The sequence below is a fragment of the Arachis stenosperma genome, chromosome 9, assembly GCF_014773155.1.
Source record: "Arachis stenosperma cultivar V10309 chromosome 9, arast.V10309.gnm1.PFL2, whole genome shotgun sequence".
Taxonomy (NCBI): Eukaryota; Viridiplantae; Streptophyta; class Magnoliopsida; order Fabales; family Fabaceae; genus Arachis; species Arachis stenosperma.
Genome location: NC_080385.1, coordinates 138518257 through 138539834, shown reverse-complemented (window position 1 = coordinate 138539834; position 21578 = coordinate 138518257). Strand labels below are relative to the sequence as shown.

The 21578-nt window shown below is 32.2% G+C and overlaps 2 protein-coding genes across 2 annotated transcripts; both read left to right on the top strand.

Moving 5' to 3' along the window:
• The first annotated feature begins 444 nt into the window (after window positions 1-444).
• LOC130951146 (WAT1-related protein At5g07050-like) lies at window positions 445-5000 on the top strand. The gene is made up of 7 exons (XM_057879774.1): window positions 445-753; window positions 1193-1255; window positions 1552-1668; window positions 1750-1984; window positions 3571-3729; window positions 4365-4516; window positions 4606-5000. The coding sequence occupies exons 1-7, from the start codon at window positions 548-550 to the stop codon at window positions 4742-4744; spliced, it is 1071 nt and encodes a 356-aa protein (XP_057735757.1). The 5' UTR covers window positions 445-547; the 3' UTR covers window positions 4745-5000.
• Window positions 5001-16984: 11984 nt separating this feature from the next.
• Window positions 16985-21006, top strand: LOC130949978 (uncharacterized). The gene is made up of 7 exons (XM_057878559.1): window positions 16985-17363; window positions 18106-18353; window positions 18432-18591; window positions 19585-19594; window positions 19880-20018; window positions 20104-20514; window positions 20989-21006. Exons 1-7 carry the CDS (start codon window positions 16985-16987, stop codon window positions 21004-21006), a joined length of 1365 nt encoding a protein of 454 aa, XP_057734542.1.
• Window positions 21007-21578: the final 572 nt, after the last annotated feature.

Below are 21578 nucleotides of genomic sequence, written 5' to 3'. Positions count from 1 at the left end.
AGGCATATCCAAATAAGGTTATAACAACTAGCATTACCCCTCTCTCTCTCTCTCTCTCTCTCCTTATAACAACTAGCAGTCTAGCATTTCCTCTCTCTCTCTCTCTCTCACGCACTTATTCTCAATTTTAGTGTGCTCACTCATCCATCAACACTTAACTTATCTTTTTAGTTGATCATTAATCGCCTAACACTCAAGTTCCACACATAGGTTATATGTCATGTTCAGCTAGCTAGCTAGCATGCATATATAAGATGACTTGCAATTTATTCTTTCTTGTATTTTTGTCGTCATACCCTATACCCTACCGTACCCTAGCTAGTCTCGTGTCTAAATTAGCTAGAAAGGAATTTAATCAAGAATTAACAGGATTCTATAATCAACATGCATTAAGAATCACATGCTATCCAAGTGTGTATATATATAGCTGCATGCTCTATGCTTCTTGCGCAAGAGCTTATTGTCACAATAACTTTGTGCAAGAGAGACACTATATATCATATATATTATCATCATAGTATTATATCATTCATCACTATAACTATACATGGAACATAAAAAATCATGTCTCTTGATTGTGTGCAAAGAATTCAAGCCACACATTCTGATGTTCTTGGCCCAGGTGGGTTGTGCCTTGGTATATTTCATCACTGAAGCTTCCTTCAATCATGGGATGAGTCCTTTTCTATATGTTACTTATCGCTATTTTGTGGCTGCTCTTGTCATGTTCCCCTTTGCATATTTTCTCGAGAGGTATACATTTTCTACATGTTACTATATGTCAGTTACTAGTTTGATACTTTGATTTGTTGTGTACATGTATTTAATACTGCTATAGATATAATTATTTATATATTTTTTATTATTGATTTTTGAGAAAAGTTATTTTATGGTATCAGAATTTTTATGACTCAAACAAAATTTCATGAGAAATTTATGAGATTTTTCTTTGAGGCATATGTATTTGTATATTTGAATTGAATCTTGGTATATATTCAAAGGCAGACTATAATATATCCTTTATTTGATGCTTGCTCAATATATATCAAATTAATAAATATTAATATCATACCAGATAGCACGTGTTTGTGGAAGAACTATGTTATTTGATTCACTTCTTATATACACTAATTCTCTTTCTATTTTTTTGTACCTTATGAAACTGACACACCTTTCCGTATGGTTCAAACAGAAAACAACGACCAAAGCTCACGTTTGCGCTGTTCATGGAAATTTTTGTGCTTTCTTTGATTGGGTAAGGACAAGCAAAATCCAACAACAAAAAAAAATATAGTAATTAATAAAAAATATAAAATCATATTCATATACAAAAAAATTAGTTATTAAATTAGCTATTAATATAAATTATATGTTAAAATACAAAAAATATATTAAAATGAGTTAAATAATATATATTTTATGCACAATATATAATAATTAATTTTTTGTTTATATATAGTAATTTTTAAAACAAAAATATGTTTTTTCTTTAATATTCAAATATGGTCTTGGGTATTGACATTTATTTTGATTTATGCAAAATAATCTCAGGATCAGTGCGCCAATCAACATGTATTTTGCAAGCTTGCAATACACTTCTCCAACTCTAGTTGCTTCCATGTTCAACATCGTAGCTTCCCTTACCTTCATTATTGCTGTAGCACTCAGGTTAATTTGCTAGAAAAGATTTCCATATACACAAGACTTATCTTAATTTGTTCTATTTACATATAATGAATTAAAACGCAGGTACGAAGCTCTTGATATTGGAGACCCTCGTGGAATAGCAAAAGTTATTGGGACATTGATATCCTTAGGAGGTGTAATGACGATGACACTGTACAAAGGACCACCGATGAGGAATTTGTGGGGTCCACTAATCCATATTCAAGGGAAAAATGGTGGCACCGAAGAGAACTGGTTAAAGGGTTCACTTCTTGCAGTTACAAGTTGTGTTTTATTATCTGTATGGTATATTATGCAGGTTAGTTGGTTTGTTTTCACTATTATTCCATGCAACGTAACTGTCATCACGGATTTCACTTAATTCGAGCTGTTCATGTTTTTTGTGTGATTTGAAAATGATTAGTTGTAGGAAGAGATGACTTGGAAGGCACCTAGCTATTTGCCATCAATGATGAATGACAGACACCATTATTCATTTGTTTATTGTGCACACACTCTTTCAAATTGGAAATACTGTTTCATACTACCAACCTCCTTTTTTTGTTAAATTATTGTATTATAATATATATATAATTAGAATGAGATAAGAAAATAATCTTTAATTGCTTAATAATATTAATTAATTTTTTTAGAATTTAGAATTTAAGATTTAGAGATAAAAAATATAAGTTGAAAGAAAATTGGTGACTAAAAAAGTTAAAGTCCTAGTTGAACTAACTAATGATTTTATTTTAGAAATTTTGTTATTTTTCAGTTGCTTAACATACACTCTCCTCCTCCGTCCCCTTAAAACTCAAAAATAAAAAAAATATCATATTTTTATATAATATTAGACGTAAATTTTGAATGTCTATGAAGTATTGTCCTTTATTTTAATTTGGATTAATAACTTTTAAATAAATTTTTAGAAAGTATAATAAAGTGCACCGTTTTAAACTATTTATTTTTAGTTAATAGTTTTAATTAATTAATTAATAATTATAATTTATGTCTAAAATAAATATATCTTTTGGTAAACAAACAACATTATATTATTCGCAAAATGAGCTAGAATAATAAATAAAATATAAATTAATTACATATATCCGCTTTCTATTTCTGGAAGAGTAAAAAGACCATAAATGGAAACAAGATGTGTTATATGCGTGTCTCAAGTGACCAACACATCATTTTATGTGTCACTTCTGTACCTTACCTTATTTTATTGGTGATACTCTCAGGATGATATATTCGCATGAAAATAACATTGTAAATCATTAGATAAGTTGATAAAATTGATTAAATATATTTAATTAATTATTTAAAGGTTCACAATGTCATCTTCATATAAAGATGTCATCATCAGCATTCTCTATTTTATTTCTCCCTTCTTTCATTCTTTGTTCTTTTCCTATTGATCTTTGTGGGAGAAGGTTGCTGAACGTAACTAACCAATAGGATAAGTACGCATGCAATGAGAAAGGCCACTATGTCGGGAGATTAGACACAGAGTAGTCCAAAATAAATGGTTGTCTCGTAGGGATATCTTATAAGAAACATTTCAAGTGCACCAAGAAATACCGGTATACCAGTTGTTTTAATCGTTGATTTCAATTAATATATATTATATATATTTTTTATAATTCAGATCAACGGTTAAAATAACTGGAGCACCGGTACTCCTGGTGCACTTAAAATGTTTCCTATCTTATATCTATCAATGCGACACGGGGGTATCTAATTTTTATTAAAGTCACACGGAAAATCTAATAACGAAGGAACAAAACATAGGAGATCGATATTTTTCCCTCTAAATGTGGAGAGATAAGAAAAAAAAATATTGTGCTTATTACAATTCTAACCTGATGTAATTAACTACTAATTCAAGTTATGGAATTATTTCAGGCATCCACTTTGAAAAGGTACCCAGCTCAACTGTCGCTAACTTCGTGGATGTGCTTTGTTGGAGCAGTGCAATCAGCTGTTTTCACAGCAATTGTACAACATCATCCTTCAGCATGGTTCATAGGCTTCAACATCGATTTGTGGTCCACGTTATATGGAGTAAGTGTTTCATAAAATTAACGGTTTTACTAATTACTTTTTAATCAACATTTGGCTAATTATTAACTAATTAGAATTTGAAATTGAATAAACCTTAATTTTAAAAATTAGTTTATGGGATGAGGAATATTTCATATTATTTATAAGTTAGATGTGGATAGATTATTTTTATGTACGCCTTTTATTTTTAATATTAAAAGTGATCCATAAAAATTGAAAAAAAAAAAAAACTTACATGTTTTATTCTATAAAAATATGTAAAAAAAATGCAAAGAAAAAATAGTGAAAAAAATACATATTTTTTAATTTTTGCAAGAAATAACTATAAAATTGATAATTTAATAGACAGTTAATCGTACTGTTTCTCTTATTATATTCATACATATATGTTTGAATTGTTCTATGAACGTTAAGTTTTATTGGCTAAAACTTTTATTGGTCACTTAATATGCCACACAAAGATAGTCATCACTTTTATATATCTTAATGAAAACAAATGATCTTTTATTATAATTTAAAAAATTGGTATAGAAATTATATAAAATTTTAAAATTGAAGCAGCATGTTGGCAGTACAAATTCCTTGCCTCCTAGAAGATAAAATAGAGAATATTTATTTGTTACTGTAAATGGCAGGGAATTGTGGTGTCTGGATTGGTCATATATGTTCAGCTATGGTGCACTGAGAAAAAAGGGCCAGTCTTTGTCACAATGACTACCCCACTTTGTACCGTGCTTGTGGCAATTCTAGCATATTTCGTCTTTGGCGAGAAACTTTATTTGGGCAGGTATAATAATTAACTTGAATAACTAATTAATTAACTATCCTTCAATAATGCTAATTAATTATTATTATTATTCTGAAATTAATCTTCAGCATCATTGGCGCATGTTTTGTCATCGTTGGTCTCTATTTGCTGTTGTGGGGTAAAGAAGGTGACCAACAAGTTCACACTATCACCAAAGATACATCAAACTGCAATGGTGAAGACCCAGTAGAATTATGCAAAATCTGATCAATAAATTAAATTATGCTGGAATGGAATAAGTGCAAATTTTAGTGGGATGAGAATAAAATGGGATAAGCTATGAAGATAGTATAATGTGGGTGGTTTTAATTTGTGTAACACTTCTATATTAGATATACTTACTGACCTTTTTTTCTTCATTGTTCTTTTTGACTCGTCATCAATGTATTGAGTCAAATTCTATATATGGTCAAATGAGTGTTGTAACTTTTTCTTTCATGTGGATCCAAGTATTTCACTTCAAGATTTTGTGCCATGTTATCTATTTATATATCATAGTTTAATTTAAAGACCAGTGAAGACATAATCTACAAACGAAGTATGATAGCCCACACAATTTTAGGCTAATGTTAGAAAAACAATAATCTAAAATTATTTTATTTAATTTAATATCTATAATTATCTTTGCACTAATTTTTATTATTGCAGCGATTTAATTGAAATTAGATACTGTGATGAACGACAGTTCTGATGTACTTATAATTTGTGACGTCATCAAAATATATAATTAAATAAGAGGGAGAGGAATCAAAATTTTTGGGTACTAACAGAAATTTTTTCTTTACTACGACCATGACCACGATTACTAGACTGATCTACGACATCTTTATTTATCATCATATCTGTAAAGAACATATCGATTAAAAATGTGCTAAACATATTCACAACATCATTTAAAATGCTTAATCAAAATAAACTACGTTAAATTTAATTAAAAAAATACATTATCAATTGAATCAAATATAATAAAAAAAGGTAAGTGCACATTTTAATTTTACAAACATTTAGCAATATATATTACTACATGTATAATTTTGTCAGTATGCAAATAAAAAATTATCCATAAATCATTTAAAATTATCTCATTTTTTATTTTTTTAATTTATTGTTATTTCCACTCTTAAAACACATTAAAAATATTATATAATTAATTGCACTGACTATGCGCATAAAATAAAGAACTATTAGAATGATAGAGAATTATTATTTAATTATAAAGATAAAATTAGTTTAACTGAAAATTGACCCGTATAAAAGTAAGTTTAATCAACTTCATAAATATTTAGTAATATGCCTATTTGAACATAATAATTTGAACTATGTAAAATATATGCATTTAAGTTTGAGCATCACCAACTTACGAAATTCAATTCCAATTCAAAACCAAAAGCACAACAACAAAAATATCACATCATTACATCATTAGAACTCACAAAATCTAATAATATAATCTAATCCTATCTTAACTACGTAAATTTACTGAACTGAAAAATTATTTCTAACTAAATCATAATATTAATTAACAACTAAAACCTAAATTAATCATAAATTTAACAAAAAAACAAAAAAAAAATTTATTCACCAAACAATACAGACACATGAGTGGATGGGAGAACATTGGTAGCGACTGACAGAATCGGATGGTGGCAAGAGAGAGAGGGGCTGTTGGAGAAGATACAACGGCGGGGCCGACATGCAGCGGGGCTGATAGAGCGGCATGGAGGGAGAGGGTTAGAGAGAGAGTAGAAGAAAAAATGGGAGAAAGAGATAGATTAAGGAGGCAGCAGAGCGGGTTTGATGGAGCGGCAGGGAGAGAGAGGATTAGAGAGAGAGAGTGGGAGAAGAAAAGGTAGAGAGAGACAGATTCAAAATGAAAGAGGAGAGTATTCGCGCTTCGAATTTAGAGCAAAATTACCACTGAAAATCTGACGGTAAATTATTATTAGTCACCAAAATGTAGCGTTTTCATTAAATGGATTTACCGTCGGATAAATCCGATACTAACTTACGCGCCTATTTTTTTCCCTCCAATTATTACCGGTGAATTTACCGTCGAAAATGTAAATCTGCCAGGAATTATTTAACCTGACGAATTCGACATCTTCACTGCTGGTAAATCCACTGCTATTCTGCGACGCTAAATTCGACGATAAATCTAATAGTACTCAGCATTTTTCTTGTAATGTATAAACTTGTATACAAAATAGAACAAGGACTAACTATGCTATATATATATGTGATCAATACACTCTTGTAAAACAGTGACTGAGATTAATAACAAAGTGATTTTGTCCTTGAATGATTGAATATTTAGTATATAAGATTCTTTTTCTTTTCCTTTTCATCACATCACAAATTTTTTCATGTATCTAGAGCTTTAGGTTTTTGATCCATAACTCTTCTATCCACTATTATTGCTAATTTGAAAACCCTCCTCGATCCCATCCCAGATAAACTCCATACAAGAATTTTGTGACTTGAGTTATTCACCATTAGAAGGCAAAACCTCCAAGATCATATACTTCCAAATAAAACTCCTCAAGAATTTGCCACATCTAAATCAAAGGCTGCTAATACAGTTTCTCCTATCTACTCGGAATGAATGCTTCAAGATTACAATCTCAGCTCATGGCTCATTGCCTTTGTTGATGCCGCATTCAAAAATTGCTTAGTTCATTGCAAAACTATTTATAAAATTTGGAAAAGAATTCAATAATATTTCATCTCATCCACTAAGACAACAATCAATCAATTGAAGTCTGAATTAAAGGGGTTTAAGAAATTCAATCTCACTGCTACATAATATATAGAGAAGATCAAAGATCTTGTTAATTCCTTGCTTGCTATAGGTTGTACCATTACTATTGAAGACCATGTGGCTGAAATCTGTGATGGTCTCCCTGAAGAATTCTCAAATTGCATCACTACTATTCAAGCTAAACCTGAATTATGCACAATTGGAAAAATTGAAGCAATGATGATTGCTCACAAAAACATGCTTGAGAGATTTAAATAGTATTATTTAAATCTTTCTCAAGCAAATATGGCTCAAACCAATCTTGATAATTCAAGATTTGTTACTAGAGGAGCTGGTGGTAGAAGAGGTTATCAAAGAGGGCATTTTGGTAGAGGAGACAAAGGATATTGACAATCGAATGCTAGGCCAACTTGTCAATTATGTAGTAAACTTGATCATCAAGCTTTATAATACTTTTTTGGGTTTGATCAAAACTTCTATGGCCCAGCCTATGATCCTCTTCAATTCTCCAGTACCTCTTTCCAATTAACAAGACCATTCCCGCCACCATCATCTTTTCATCAACCATTTTCCTAAGTAGCTACTCCATCATTTTCATCTTTTAATCCAGCAAGCTCTTATTTGACAACACCATCTACAATTTCAAACTCATCTTGGTATCCAGACTCAAGAGCAAGTCATCATCTCACCAATGATGCTTCTACAATTCTACTCTCATTTCTGCATCCGATTACATTGGTTTGGACCATTGTTCATAGCAAATAGTTCAGCTCTTCCTATATCTCATTATGGAAATTCAAATGGCATGCAATTCTTGCTTAAGAATATACTATGCATATCTAATCTTGCTCAAAATTTGATAAGTGTTTCAAAATTTCGTTGTGAAATCACGTGTTCGAGAGATTCTTCTTCAAGGGCTACTTAGAAATAGCTACGTTTTTGATGAAATTCAAGTTCCTGGTTTTACTACTTCATTACTAAATTTTCATGCTTTTTTTACACATTGTAAAGCTACTGATGCTATATGACACAAATGTTTAGGCGACTGTGCACAACCTATAATCAATCAAGTCTTGAACAATTGTAATTTTTAAGCTTTTAGTAAAGATCAAACTTCATCAAATGTGTGTGAATACCATTACATGGCTAAATTGCATACTCTTCCTTTTCCTAATTCTTAAACTTCATATTCTGCTCCCTTCAATTAGTTTATGTTGATGTTTGGGAAATAGCAATTATTACCTCAAGATCTAGATACCAATATTATATTAGTATGGTAGATGCTTATACAATATATACATATTTATATTTACTTCATGCGAAATCTCAAGTTTTTCAAGTTTTCGTGCAATATAAGGCATTAATGAAAAAACAGAGTTGGTGTTGTTTTGAAGGAAATTTAGACTGACAATGCCAAAGAGTTTCTTTCCTCATCCTTCAAAACTTTTCTTCAAACTCATGGCATTGTTCATCGTCTATCTTGCCTTTATACCACCATCAACAAGGTGTTATTGAGTGCAAATACAGACACCTTATAGAGACTAATATCTCTCTTTTAGCAACTGCACACATGCCATTTTACACACTGGAAGGATGTTTTTCTTCAAGAAACATATATAATCAACAAACTTTCCAACTAGAGTTTTAGATTTCAAAACTCCTTATGAGATGTTACACCATCAAAACCTAGAATACTCTACCTTTCTTGTGTCTGGATGTGCTTGTTATCCTCATCTCAAACCTTACAATACTATTAAGTTTGATGACAAGTCACACAAATGTGTTTATCTTAGTTTTTCTCCTCAATAAAAAATATTCAAGTGCTTAAGCGTGAATGGAAAAATTTACATTGCAAGAAATATAATTTTTGATGAGCAAGATTTTTCCTTCTCTACCCTTTTTCCTTCCACAAGATTCTAAAAATTCTTTTATACAATCTTAAGGTTCTATACCTTCAACATCTACTAATTCCTCTAATACTCCCACATTCATTTCTCACATCCCTATTTCTAATTCTTCTACTAACACTAGTAACACTTCTTTAACATCTCATCCCTTTTCTACTCCAATTCCAGAAATGTCTCCACCTACTGAACCTATTTTAACTTCTCTTATACCTACTAATATTCTAATTTCTAGTATTGAAATACAATTACCAGGTTCTCAAATTCGATCAGTGTGTTCCTCTTAACATACTAATGTTCATCTCATGACTATTCATTAGAAAGCTGGTATCTATAAGCCAAAAGCTCTCATTTTCACTCTGCACCTTGTTAATAATGTGCCTACAACTATGAAACAAGCTCTTAGTTATCCTCATTGGCTCGCTGCCATAAAAGAAAAATACCATGGTCTAAAGCAAAATAATACATGAAATTTAGTTGATCCTGAGCCTAATGACACTGTGATAGAAAGTAAATGGATATTTGCCATCAAACATGGTCCAGATCATTCTATAAAAAACAATACAAAGACTTGTTGTAAAAGGGAATCACCAAACTGAGGGAGTAGATATCACTCAAATTTTCATTCCAGTGATCAAACCTTCTACTATTCAAATTGTCTTATCTCTTACTATCTTAAAGGGTTGGATTTTGAACCAATTTGACTTCCGCAATGTATTCTTGAATGGGGACCTCTCTAAAAGAGTTTTGATGCAGCAACTACCCGGATATACATCTTCTAATCCTCATCAAGTTTGCAAACCAAATCGTGCAATTTATAGCCTCAAGCAAGCTCCTAGAGCTTGGTTTACTAAGATTAGTGAAACTTTTTTCAAGTTTGGTTTTCAAAGTACCAAGACTGGTCCTTTTCTATTCACTAGATTTATCCCATGCATCTTCTATTATTTATCTTATGGCTTATGTTGATGACATTGTTATCACAGTCTCACAGAGGATTCATTTAGTGAGATAGAGAAGTTGATCACTCAACTGAATACTTTATTTTCATTAAAAGACTTTTGTACTTCTCATTACTTTCTTGGATTAGAATTTAATTCTGTGCATAATAAATCTCTTCATATATTACAAATGAAATATATACATGGTTTACTTGACAGGGATGGTATGAGAAATTACAAACCAACTCCCATTCTATGATATCTTTTGTGAAACTTACTTCTCAAGGATCAGAACCCTTTGATAATCCAACATTCTATTGTTTTATAGTCGGTGGTGTACAATATGCAACACTATCTCATCCTGAGATTGTATTTTCTATAAATCGTGTTAGTAAGTTCATGCAAAATTCATCAAGTCAACACTAAACAGCTGTAAAAAAAATTCTTTGATACTTGTCCAATGCAGCCTTACATGGTTTATATCTAACTCCAAGTTCTGATTTTCGAATAATTGCCTTTGCAGATGCTGATTAGGCAAATACATGTGGATACTGCCTCTTCTTTGGAACAACCCAATTTTCTGGTCAAGTAGGATGCAACGCACAATAAGCAAATCATCTACTGAGGCTAAATTTTGTTGATTGGCAGACACTGAATCTGAAATCCTATGAATCCAAAAATTCTTGCAAGAATTAAGGATTTATTGTCCAATTCTACCCACAATTTTCTATGACAATAAAAGTGTTATCTTACTTTCAAAAAATCCTGTATTAAACAGTAAATTTAAGCATTTTGAGATCAATTTACACTTTGTGCAGCAACATGTGATTTCTAAGCAGCTCTATATTAAACACATATTATCATCTACTTACATAGCTGATATTGTTATTAACCTACTCCCCTTTTCTTTTCTCTTTGTTTTGGGTCAAGTTCAAAGTGCTTCACTACAAGAAAAAAAGGCCTATGGCCACGCTTTTTTCTTGCCACGCTTCAAAAGCGTGGCCAAAAGTGGTCAATGGCCACGCTTTTATGAGGGTGGCGATAGATTAGAGATTTGGCCACTTTTTTTATTGCCACGCTTCAAAAGCGTGGCAAAAAGTATCAACGGGCACGCTTTTGTATGGGTGGCAATTGATTAGAGAAACGACCACGCTTTTTTTGCCACGCTTCAAAAGCATGGCGATAGAGAGAAACAAGGACGTTTTGAAAGCGTGGCGACAGGGTTTCATTACGGCCACGCTTACAAAGCGTGGCCATATCCTAGTACTCTTTTGGAACGCTTTAAAAGCGTGGCCAAAATGTTTTTTTCTGCCACGCTTCAAAAGCGTGACCGTAGAGAGCTACAGGAACGGTTGAACCGGACAGAGAACCAACCGGTTTAAAAAAAACTTCATCGTTTTTGCCAAATTTGCTTACTTTCACTCTTGGTTCTGAAGCTCCTTCGTTTCTTTCTCCCTTTCTCCCTCCGTTTCTTTCATTCACAGAAACTCAGCCAAAAATAGGCTACGCTTCCCTCGTGCTCCAAGCACTACAAGAAAAATACCCATTCAGCCACACTTTTTTTAGACTACATTTGAAAAGCGTAGCCTATTCATAGAATAGGCTACGTTTTTCTCTGTGTTGCCTTTTTATAAGAGAAAAGGATACACAAATGCAGCATCATTTAAAAAGCGTAGCCTTAGGTATTAAAGATATCACTTAAAAAGCGTAGCCGTAGGTTGATATCTATAGGTTCACTTTTCATATCAAAGGAGACGCTTTTAAAGGATAGCCTATTTGTTAAGTTTTGGGTGCGTTTTAAAAGTGATGCCTAATGTCTCTAGAGCCAAAAACTTAACACTTAGTAATTTTTTTCCTTGTTTTTCCTGAAAGCAAACTGATGATGAGTGATGATGACCTTAACACTTATTAGTAAAACTTAGCAAATTAAACTTCTTGAGTCTCAGTCACCTTCATCCTCGAGCGTAAACCCTCGATAGCTCATCAGTCACCCTCGATAGCTCACCATCGTCGCCCCCCACTCACGCTCGCCATTGACCCTCTCACTCTCGGTCTCGCCATTCACCCTCTCACTCTCGCCATTGACCGCCTCACTATAAGCGGAAACCCTCTCACTCTCGCCATTGAGAGTCATCGCCTCCCACTCACGACTCACCTGATCGTCGTCATCTCCTCTTCGCCATTGACCGTCGTCATCTCCTCTTCGCCATCGCTTGCACTGATCGTCGCTGTGCGGCCCTCACCATCGTCGGTGTGCGACCCTCACCATCGTCGCTGCGCCGCTCTCACCATCGTCTTCGCTGTGCTCACATCATTGAATAGGTATGTATTGATTTCTATTTGCTTCTGAAATTGATCAGTGGCTTAGGGTTCCTATTTTAGGGGTTTTAATTTGGGGCTTTTAATCTCTGAAAGATGGGTCTGTGAACTGTAATTTGATAACATGCATGCTGTTATTGATGAAGATGTGTGGTATTTTAGGGTTTGTGAACTGTGATTTAATATACAGCTTGTCTATTTTCTCTGTATTTTTGTTTCTGAGACTGAATCCAAATGCAGCGTTAATAAGCTTTTGTTTCTGTGATTTCTCAATGAATAAGTTGGCTTTCGTTTCTCTGTTTTCAGCTTCCTGTTTCTAACAGAGTTCTTATAGTTTGAACGGTTTCTTGGTTAGCCAGAAACAAAAATGGTGTGAAGAATGTAAAGAATGAAAAGAAGACAAAGAGTAGAGAAGAAGTAGAAGAGGAAGAAGAAAGGTGAGCTGAATTGTAAATTGAATTGAAAACTCACATATACATGCTTAGAAGAATTTCTTAATTCGTCAATTTCGTTGTCCTGCAACGATCTGTTTTTGGATAAGGTATAATTTGCAGCTTTTTCCTCAGAGTTCATGCTTTTATTAGTTATATGTCTAACATGACTGATAAATAGTCTTTTGCAATCTCCTGGGTAATCCTGCTGCACAACATACCTTGTAGAAAACCTTCTAACTACTGAATTTATTGACTTTGTCTGCACATAACCATTAAAAGAGCTCAAAATACTTAGCTAATGTGGTCTAATCTGGAGAGAAAATAACTCAAGTTGTAGAGTACTTCAACTGTATCTATATTATCCAAAATTTGTGACAAAATTTTCTCCGCAAAGAAGGCTTGGTTTTGGAAAGAAATTAACCCCACTCAAACCCTCAACTTTTCACAAATTAACAGGCCATGAATATTGTTGCCAATAACTTTATAGTTAGAGAAAAAATGTCATTTATGCTTAGTCCTACTATAGTGTTATCTCTATATTACATATTAGATGCGTAAATCCCTTTTCCTAAATATAATCAATTTGTCACCCACCGGTCATTTTCAATATTTTTCCAAGACAATGCTAAAAAGAACCAGCAATATATTTTATAAGCTAAGCATTAATTTCTACTAAAGCTAGTTATAAACTAGCTCAATGGCCAACCTATATTCTCAGTTTTATAATGGGCAGCTTAATAAGTATTTCCCCAGAATAAGAATAAGACAAATAAAACCAAGAGACTAATTCAAAGTAATGGACATAAGAGTTTTCTTACACTTTTAAATCCTTTATGCTTCCAAGAAATAGCCTAATATGACATCATTGTTTCATGAAAGAAGACAAACCTAATATGACATCATTATTTCACTGTCTTCTTCACAATTTAAACTGCCAATGTTAGCTTCAAGAATTGGTTTTGACTCACTTACAGATTCATCTAAATTGAGCTGCTCTGCTTTTATATCAGAAATTTCTTCAGAAGACAAAGAAGAAATACAACTATTATTGAAGTCAACTTGCTCTTCTGAAACAACATCCAACTCTGCTGAAACAGAAATGGTGTGAAGAATATAAAGAATGAAAAGAAGACAAGGAGTAGAGAAGAAGTAGAAGAGGAAGAAGAAAGGTGAGCTGAATTGTAAATTGAATTGAAAGAAAGAAATCTGATTAACATGAAAACCAATCATATACAATCCTGGTAAGGTGAACAAAGAATGAAAGGGTTATGGATGGGTAAAACTATATAAGAAAATTGAGTTTTCTAAGAATAAATATTTATAATTTACTTTTTTAATTTATCAATTTCTACACTTTAATTAACAATCAAATCCTTGTATACACACTTGTATACACACTTCTGATATGTCAAGCTAAACTATATAATTATTTTAAACATGTTTTGAGACTTCACTCAATAATTAATTTTAAGTATTGGTTGTTGAATAGCTTAGTTGTTATTAGATTAAGAAGCAGTTATGTTCACACGGTCATAGCCTCCATTTATTCTTTGTTTGACTTCATGACTTTTATGTTAGTCCAAGTCTTACACACGGTCCATTTCTTTCAGATTAATATAAAATAATATGAAATATGAACATGAAACGTTTTTTCTTTTCATGATGTCACCGTTTATTATAAGATTATATTCATTCATGCAATCAGCTATCTATATTATTTAATTAATTAATGAATTTGTGTGGTTTCTTTTTAGGAAAGGGAGATTTAATAACATGTTCTAAGCAAAAGAATTCAGAGTTATTTCACGCGGTTCTTGGAGGCTTAGGACAATTTGGAGTTATAACAAGAGCAAGAATTTCTCTTCACCCAGCACCCACAAAGGTACGTTTTCATTTTAAAAAATATAAAAAAATAATTTATATTTAATTTTATCTTTTTTAAATTAAGATTTAAAACTTAAATTTTAAAATTTAAAATTTAAAGTTAAAAATAATTTCAAGAAAATAATTTATAATTAATTGACAGAAAAAACTTAACTTTCTAATTGACAGAAATCTGATTGTTTGACATCTCTATTGTAGAAATCTAGGTAGTCATCTATAAAAATGGGGACATTGTAGTTACTTATACCCCTTTTGAGTAAAACTACAATTTTTCCCTCAGTTGCTGATTCTTATGGTAATATTCTTCTGAGACTGAAGTTGATTTCTTGAATAGGTGAATGATTTAATGTGTTATGTGTGTAATATTGAAACACTTTTTGTTTTGAAAGTTTTTGTACTTGATTAAATGTTTCTCTTTGATATTTTTTTTTCTTTTAAACTGTTAGTGCGGTAATTGGCTTTCTGCTAGAACCTGTGGTTTAAAATTATTTGTGTTTGATTTTTTTTATTTGTTATTTATTTATTTTTTTCTGAACTCTGTTTGTTCTGTGAGTTATTGGCATGAGGGTTTGTGCTAGGTTTAAAAAAATTGTTATGACATGAACTTTGTTGTGATAGTTCAATATAAACCTCATGTGGAGCATTGTTGTAAAGATGAAACAAGAGAACTTTTAACAAAGGAGCTAGATAGGTCGATTAATAAGTTATTGATTACACTTATTGATGACATCTAAAACAAATTAAATAGACATACTCTAAATCCAATGCAGGGTTCTTGGCCACATCGCAGGCGAACACTGGAGAATTCTGTGCCCCAACTCCACTGGAGCTGAAGAACAGAGCCACGAAAGAGAGCAAAACAGAGACCTTGGGTGCTCTATTTTCCGAAAGAGCCATTCCCATTATGGAATAGCCAAACAAGGGTACACTAGTTATGAATATCATGAGCTATGTATATATAATATTGATATAACATGCTTAAACTAGTCCGTGAAACTCAGCAACCTCTTTTTCTTTTTTTACTTGAGACACTCATTTTGTTTGGATGCTCAACTTGCACCACAGATATAATCCATGATATTGGTTACATTAAGAGAACTATTATGCATTATTAATTTATCATTGGTTAAAAGACCTTTCTCCATAACTGTTTGTGAATAAAAACAACATGTAGAAGGTTATTTATCTAAATGGTTTCTTCTGATATTCTAGTAAATTGGAATGGAGGTCACAATTGTGCAAAGGCAGTAATTGCTTCAGAAAGTAAATCACGTGAGGCAGGTATGGCCGCAAGCTTCTATGTGTGTTTGTGGAAGGGACAAGGGACTAGAAAAAGTAAAAGGCCTATTGGTATTTAGTGAAATGCAAGAAAAAAATAAAAAACAGGTCAAGTTGGTGGTAGAAATTTTGGATAGGAAAAGGGTTCTCTTTTTCTTCTGTCTGAGTGGCACTGAGCTGTGAAAAACTGAAAACATTGTTGTGATCTTTGTGTTTATTAGTTTGGGAGATCCCAAATCCCAACTTGATCCTGTGAAGATCTTAGTCTGGATCAAAATAAATGATTTTTCGGAATGGACTCATTCTTTGCAATGTCCTCAATAAAGTCCACCCTCGTGCTGTTTATAAAATAGTGTTACACAATAATATTTTGTATTTTACTTAATTTGATTGCCGTTATCTGTTGAATGATTTAATTGCTGCTGCTGCTGCTGGGTCCCAAATCTGTTTGATTATATCAATTTAATTCTTGCTTGCTAAATGATGATTGTGCTAAATTCGTGGTTAAATGGTTGGATATAGCAATTACAATTTTTTTGTCTGTAATTTTTACAGTTATTCGTGGTTAAGGTTGAAGGCGAAAGTTTTTTGTTAAGGTCTTCCAAGAAGATTTTGTCAAAACGTTGATCGTGTCATGGCAAGGTACAATGCATACTTTAATTCTTTTGATTTGTTAGTTTTGAAGTTACAATTTAACTTATTATATTTGTACTATAAATTCTATGTTTCTCTTTATTTGTTTTACCTCAATGGGTTTCTAGAGAATTACTTCTAAGACTAGGAACTATTTCCCTTTGTAGCGAATAACACCCTGCCTCCTCTATTCTTCTAATCTTCACTTTGCAACCCCTTATAAATTTTTCGCCTAAAAAATTTAATAATTATCGATTAGGTTTTGTGATATGCCAAGGAAGCTTGAAGCAATTCGTAAAATGAACAAGGACGTGTCAACAAGTCTAAGCCAAGAGCGGAGTTGTCCAAGTTCTACTCAACTCACAATCAACAAAGGGCAGCAGCAGAATATTCAACTCACAGATGAAGAGACTCAAACAGGGCAAGATGACACAACTTTGCCTTCTCCTGAAACTACCCTACAAAATGAAAGTGCAATGTTGGAGCATGAAATATCAACAAAGGGTAAGAGGATGCCAGGAGTAAAGGCTACAACAATTGACGAATTCTTAAAGGAAAATGGGATAGATGTGGAAATTGAAGGACCAAGCACTGAACTAAGTGAGGACGGGGAAGAAAGCATGGCACTTGATAAAGACTATTATCAACATGTGATGGAGGACATTGATGATGAAGAAGGTACTGTTTTGCTCTGTTTTTATTGATGATAACTATTTATTTTTTTAAAAAAACTTATAGAAAAACTGGACTGATAGATCTAGTTGTTTGAAGCTGCGACTACTTGCATTGTGTGAACACTTTATGATTGATCCCTACTACCATTAGTTTACTTAGATTCTGATATGACACATGTTTGAAGCAAAAAGCACTTATCTTAATTACTTTTCAGGTGAATTATTATTATGTGGAATTTCTAAATCTGGAAGCTTTAATTAGCAACATGAATATCTCTATCTGCCAATGCATGTGGAGTATGTAATTTCATAATTGGCCAGTGGCCCCAATGCAAGTTATACCTTTTTACAAATAGATACATTACGTGTAAGTTATGTAATTACTATGATCATATATATCATGCTTGAAAGTGACCTGCCCATCATGCTTGAAAGTATTTTATACTTTCTTCTATTATGACACAGAATAATAATCTATTATCCTACAGCTCCGTAATAACAATAATAATCATCTTTTTATGCGTATTTTAAAATTCAGTGAAGTCCATGATGTGGAATAAACTTAAAAGTTGTGTGCTAAATTCGATTTCTAGAATAGCTAAAACTTGTCCACTTCATGGTATCAACTACAAAGGTCAGATTTATAATTTTTATAATTTTTATATTTGTGTACTTGTTTGCTTTATATGCTTGTTGAGCTCGAGTTAATTAAGCATAATCTGATGTTGACCAATGAATGAAACTAGGAGAGCCAAAGAAGAAGAAAACCCGTGGAAAAACAACTTGCAAGGAGATTTATGCAAGGACTATGGAACAGCAAGAAGAAATCACTTTTGATCTTGGACAGCCCGTAGGACCAACCGACCAAAGTGTTTCTAATTTAACTAGTTTTGTTGGCACTATTGGTAGAAATAAAAGATTCGTTAGTCTTTTGTACACTAGTTGGCATGCTGTTCCTCCTAAAGCTAAAAAGTTCATGTGGGACTATGTTAACGTAAGACACTTGATAATTATTGATTTCAGTTTTTTTATTCAGCACAAGAGTATATAACAATTACCTATAATCATGCAGACCAAGTTTTTCCTCCCAGACAGTGGAGAAAAGTGGGTAATACAAGCGATTCGAGATGCTTGGAAGCGGTTCAAACGAAAGATTAAGCAAAAGCACTTCGTTCCCTATGATAATATTGAAGATATGGTGAAGAATCGACCCCCACAAGTACCAGAAAGTGGTTTCATAAAATTGATCTATTATTGGAGTCATCCTCTAATCCAGGTAAAAGACTATATATGTCGACTTTTCATGTGAAACTATTTGACTATTGAAAGAGCAATTTGGCAAATGAAGGATCTGAGTAGCTAGCTTTTTAGTTCTTACACATAATCTCTTATTGCAGAATAGCTTTTCCCCTTGAATTTACTTTTGTAATTTTTCTGCAACTGATGTCTTCTGATTTGGAAGTGGGGTTCTATTCTGTTTCATACTTCATTTTTCAAGTTTGAGATTGATTTTTTTCCTCTTTCTTTCTTTCTTTCCCTTCCCACTGAAGTTATATATAAAATTTGAGTCTTTCTTACTTTAATATGTTAAGAAATTATGTATAAATTTTGTTCACTGTATCTATGAACATATATGCTCTTGAGTCTTGAGTTTCGTGTAAAACTCGACTGTTCATCTAAATTCATCGAATCGTCAAACTCAACCCTGATTCTTTAAGATTCTTTAAGCTTTCAATCTGGAAACAGTTCTAAATTTGATACAGTTCTACATAGGATGCAACTGATATAACACTAATTATGGTGTGGACTATTTGAAAAAATTGAATAACCCATAGGTTTTGGTTGCTTCTGTAAATAGTTGTGGTTGAAAACCTTTGTATAGTCATCTATCAAGTTCTATTTTTCAATGTGATATAACACTTTCTGCCAAGTTATTTTTTTAATTTAATTTGAACAATATATTTTCTCATGAAAATCACATCTGAATTTAGTTTTTACTGGATTGACTTATAGGTCACTGGAATTAATTGATTGAATGATGAGGGATTTGAGTAAGCATATTTTACACGAGATGTCATTGCCTTTTGCAATTGGAATACTAAAATGGAAGTATAAAGCTAAGAAGGAAGTGGAAATCATGAAAAATGTGATTGGATTTTTTCGGTTATAAAATTTATTTGATCATGTGAAGTCTGAATTTTTACAATTGTGAAAAAACTGAACAGGTGCTCCAATGTATTATAAATAGATCTTTTATGCTTGCTTTTGGGTATTGTTCAGTGATTTAGCTTAATAATACAGCTTTGCTAGTAGATTTTCCTAACTCATTATGCTGCACGTTTTAGTAACTGTATGCTAACTTTTTATTCACTTCCAGTCAATAAGTTAAAGGAACAAGCAACACAAGGAAAATGTGAAGTTTCCACATCGCATGGGGCCTATCAATTTCGGAAGAGTACGAGTGGCTATGGTAAATAGTATATTTATATTTATTAGAATTTATATTTGCATAAATTGAAGGAAGATATCGAAGTATGATCTTATTTTGCAGCGAGCAACAAAGGAAACAAAGGAGGAACCAAAAAGGTTTGAGATGTTCATTGCTACCCGAACAAGTCGGAAGAGGAAAGAAGTGGATGAGGAAACACAAATGGCTGTTGTAAGAGTTCATTAAATCATTCATAATTACATTTCAAATTTAGGATACGGTAACTAACTCAATTTTAAATGTTTCTTCTATGCAGGAAGACTTCCAACACCGCCAAGCTGCTGGTGAAACAGAAGAGGAAGCATTTGAGGCCTTATTCGGGAAAGAACAACCAGGTCGGATAAGGTTGTATGGAAGATCTGTGACAAAGACTGATTTAAAAAAATATGTTGAAATTAATGAAATCAAGAATCAGCACAAAGAGGAAGTATCCAGTCTGAAGGATAAACTTCGACACATGGAGGCCCAACAGCAAAAACAAGAGGCCAAACAGCAAAAACAAGACGAAGAGATTCATGGGTTGCGAAATATGATCAAGTTATTACTGCAGCGATCGGAACCTGGAATGAGGCCAGAAGAACTAGAAGCTTTATTACAAGACGCCCAACAATCTCCTATTGATGCGAATAGCGGCCATGGATCAACACATTTTCCGAACTTAGATGTGGTATGTCCTTATCTATTCCTTATTCCATAGTTTTCACTTGCATTTACATTAATTGCTATGGCTGAAAATGTTTGTTGGCTTTATTAACACTAAAGTTGTATTGCTATGGCTGAAATTTGTTTGTGTAATTCTGGTGGTTGTATCTTTGATTTTGTGCACTTGGTACATATGAATTTGTCCCTATATCTAATTTAAGTGTGAAAGTCTGGTTAATTAGTGCATGAAAAATGCTATAGGGACATATCAGGATTGTGTTAAAGGAAATGGAAGGAAGAAACACCAGTAAATTTTCATAGTTTGAATGAAACAAGATAATACATAATTCCTTGAATTCACCTCTTCTGCCGTGACCATGTTATTTTTTTTAGTATATATGCTTTCTTGGCTTACTATGACTACGTGTTCCATTTAATTTTTATAATTACGAATGTCATTATGAATATTTTTTAACTACTTATCTATATAATTATGCAGGATAACAATGAAGATTAAGCAATGAAGATTAAGCTGACTATTATTGTGGTTTATTGGCTAAGATAGAGTGCTATTTAGAATCTTTACATGTATGGTTGACTAATGATTTTTATTAGAAGATACCTTTATTGGCTAAGTGATATTATGGTTTTGATATGGCTATGCTTACTTTAATTTGAGTTGTATGAATTTTTACAGTTAATTTCATTCTAGTACTTTTGGATCAATGTTATAAATATATTTTGTTTTGAGACAATTTTTATTATATAAAGAAATTATTTAGTATAATTATGTATTTATTTTTATTTTGTAATATTCAATTCATTTATACATGTAATCATATTAACTATTATGTTGTATTAATAATTATTAGATATATATATATATATATATATATATACAGAAAAAAAAGACCTAAGGCTACACTTATATGTACAGTAGCTATAATATAGAAAAAAAAATGAGACCTAAGGCTACACTTATATACAGTAGCTATAGTATACAGAAAAAAAAAACGAGACCTAAGGCTACACTTATATACAGTAGCTATAGTATACCAAAAAAAAAAGAGGGACCTAAGGCTACGCTTA

What these genes read in the sequence shown, in the direction of transcription:
- LOC130951146 (XM_057879774.1), top strand. Translation starts at nt 548, where the DNA reads ATGGAACATAAAAAATCATGTCTCTTGATTGTGTGCAAAGAATTCAAG. An exon ending in TTTGCATATTTTCTCGAGAG is followed by an intron (nt 754 to 1,192) that starts GTATACATTTTC and finishes TGGTTCAAACAG; the next exon opens with AAAACAACGACCAAAGCTCA. An exon ending in TGTGGTCCACGTTATATGGA is followed by an intron (nt 3,730 to 4,364) that starts GTAAGTGTTTCA and finishes TGTAAATGGCAG; the next exon opens with GGAATTGTGGTGTCTGGATT.
- LOC130949978 (XM_057878559.1), top strand. Translation starts at nt 16,985, where the DNA reads ATGAACAAGGACGTGTCAACAAGTCTAAGCCAAGAGCGGAGTTGTCCA. An exon ending in TCATGTGGGACTATGTTAAC is followed by an intron (nt 18,354 to 18,431) that starts GTAAGACACTTG and finishes ATAATCATGCAG; the next exon opens with ACCAAGTTTTTCCTCCCAGA. An exon ending in AGGAAACACAAATGGCTGTT is followed by an intron (nt 20,019 to 20,103) that starts GTAAGAGTTCAT and finishes TCTTCTATGCAG; the next exon opens with GAAGACTTCCAACACCGCCA.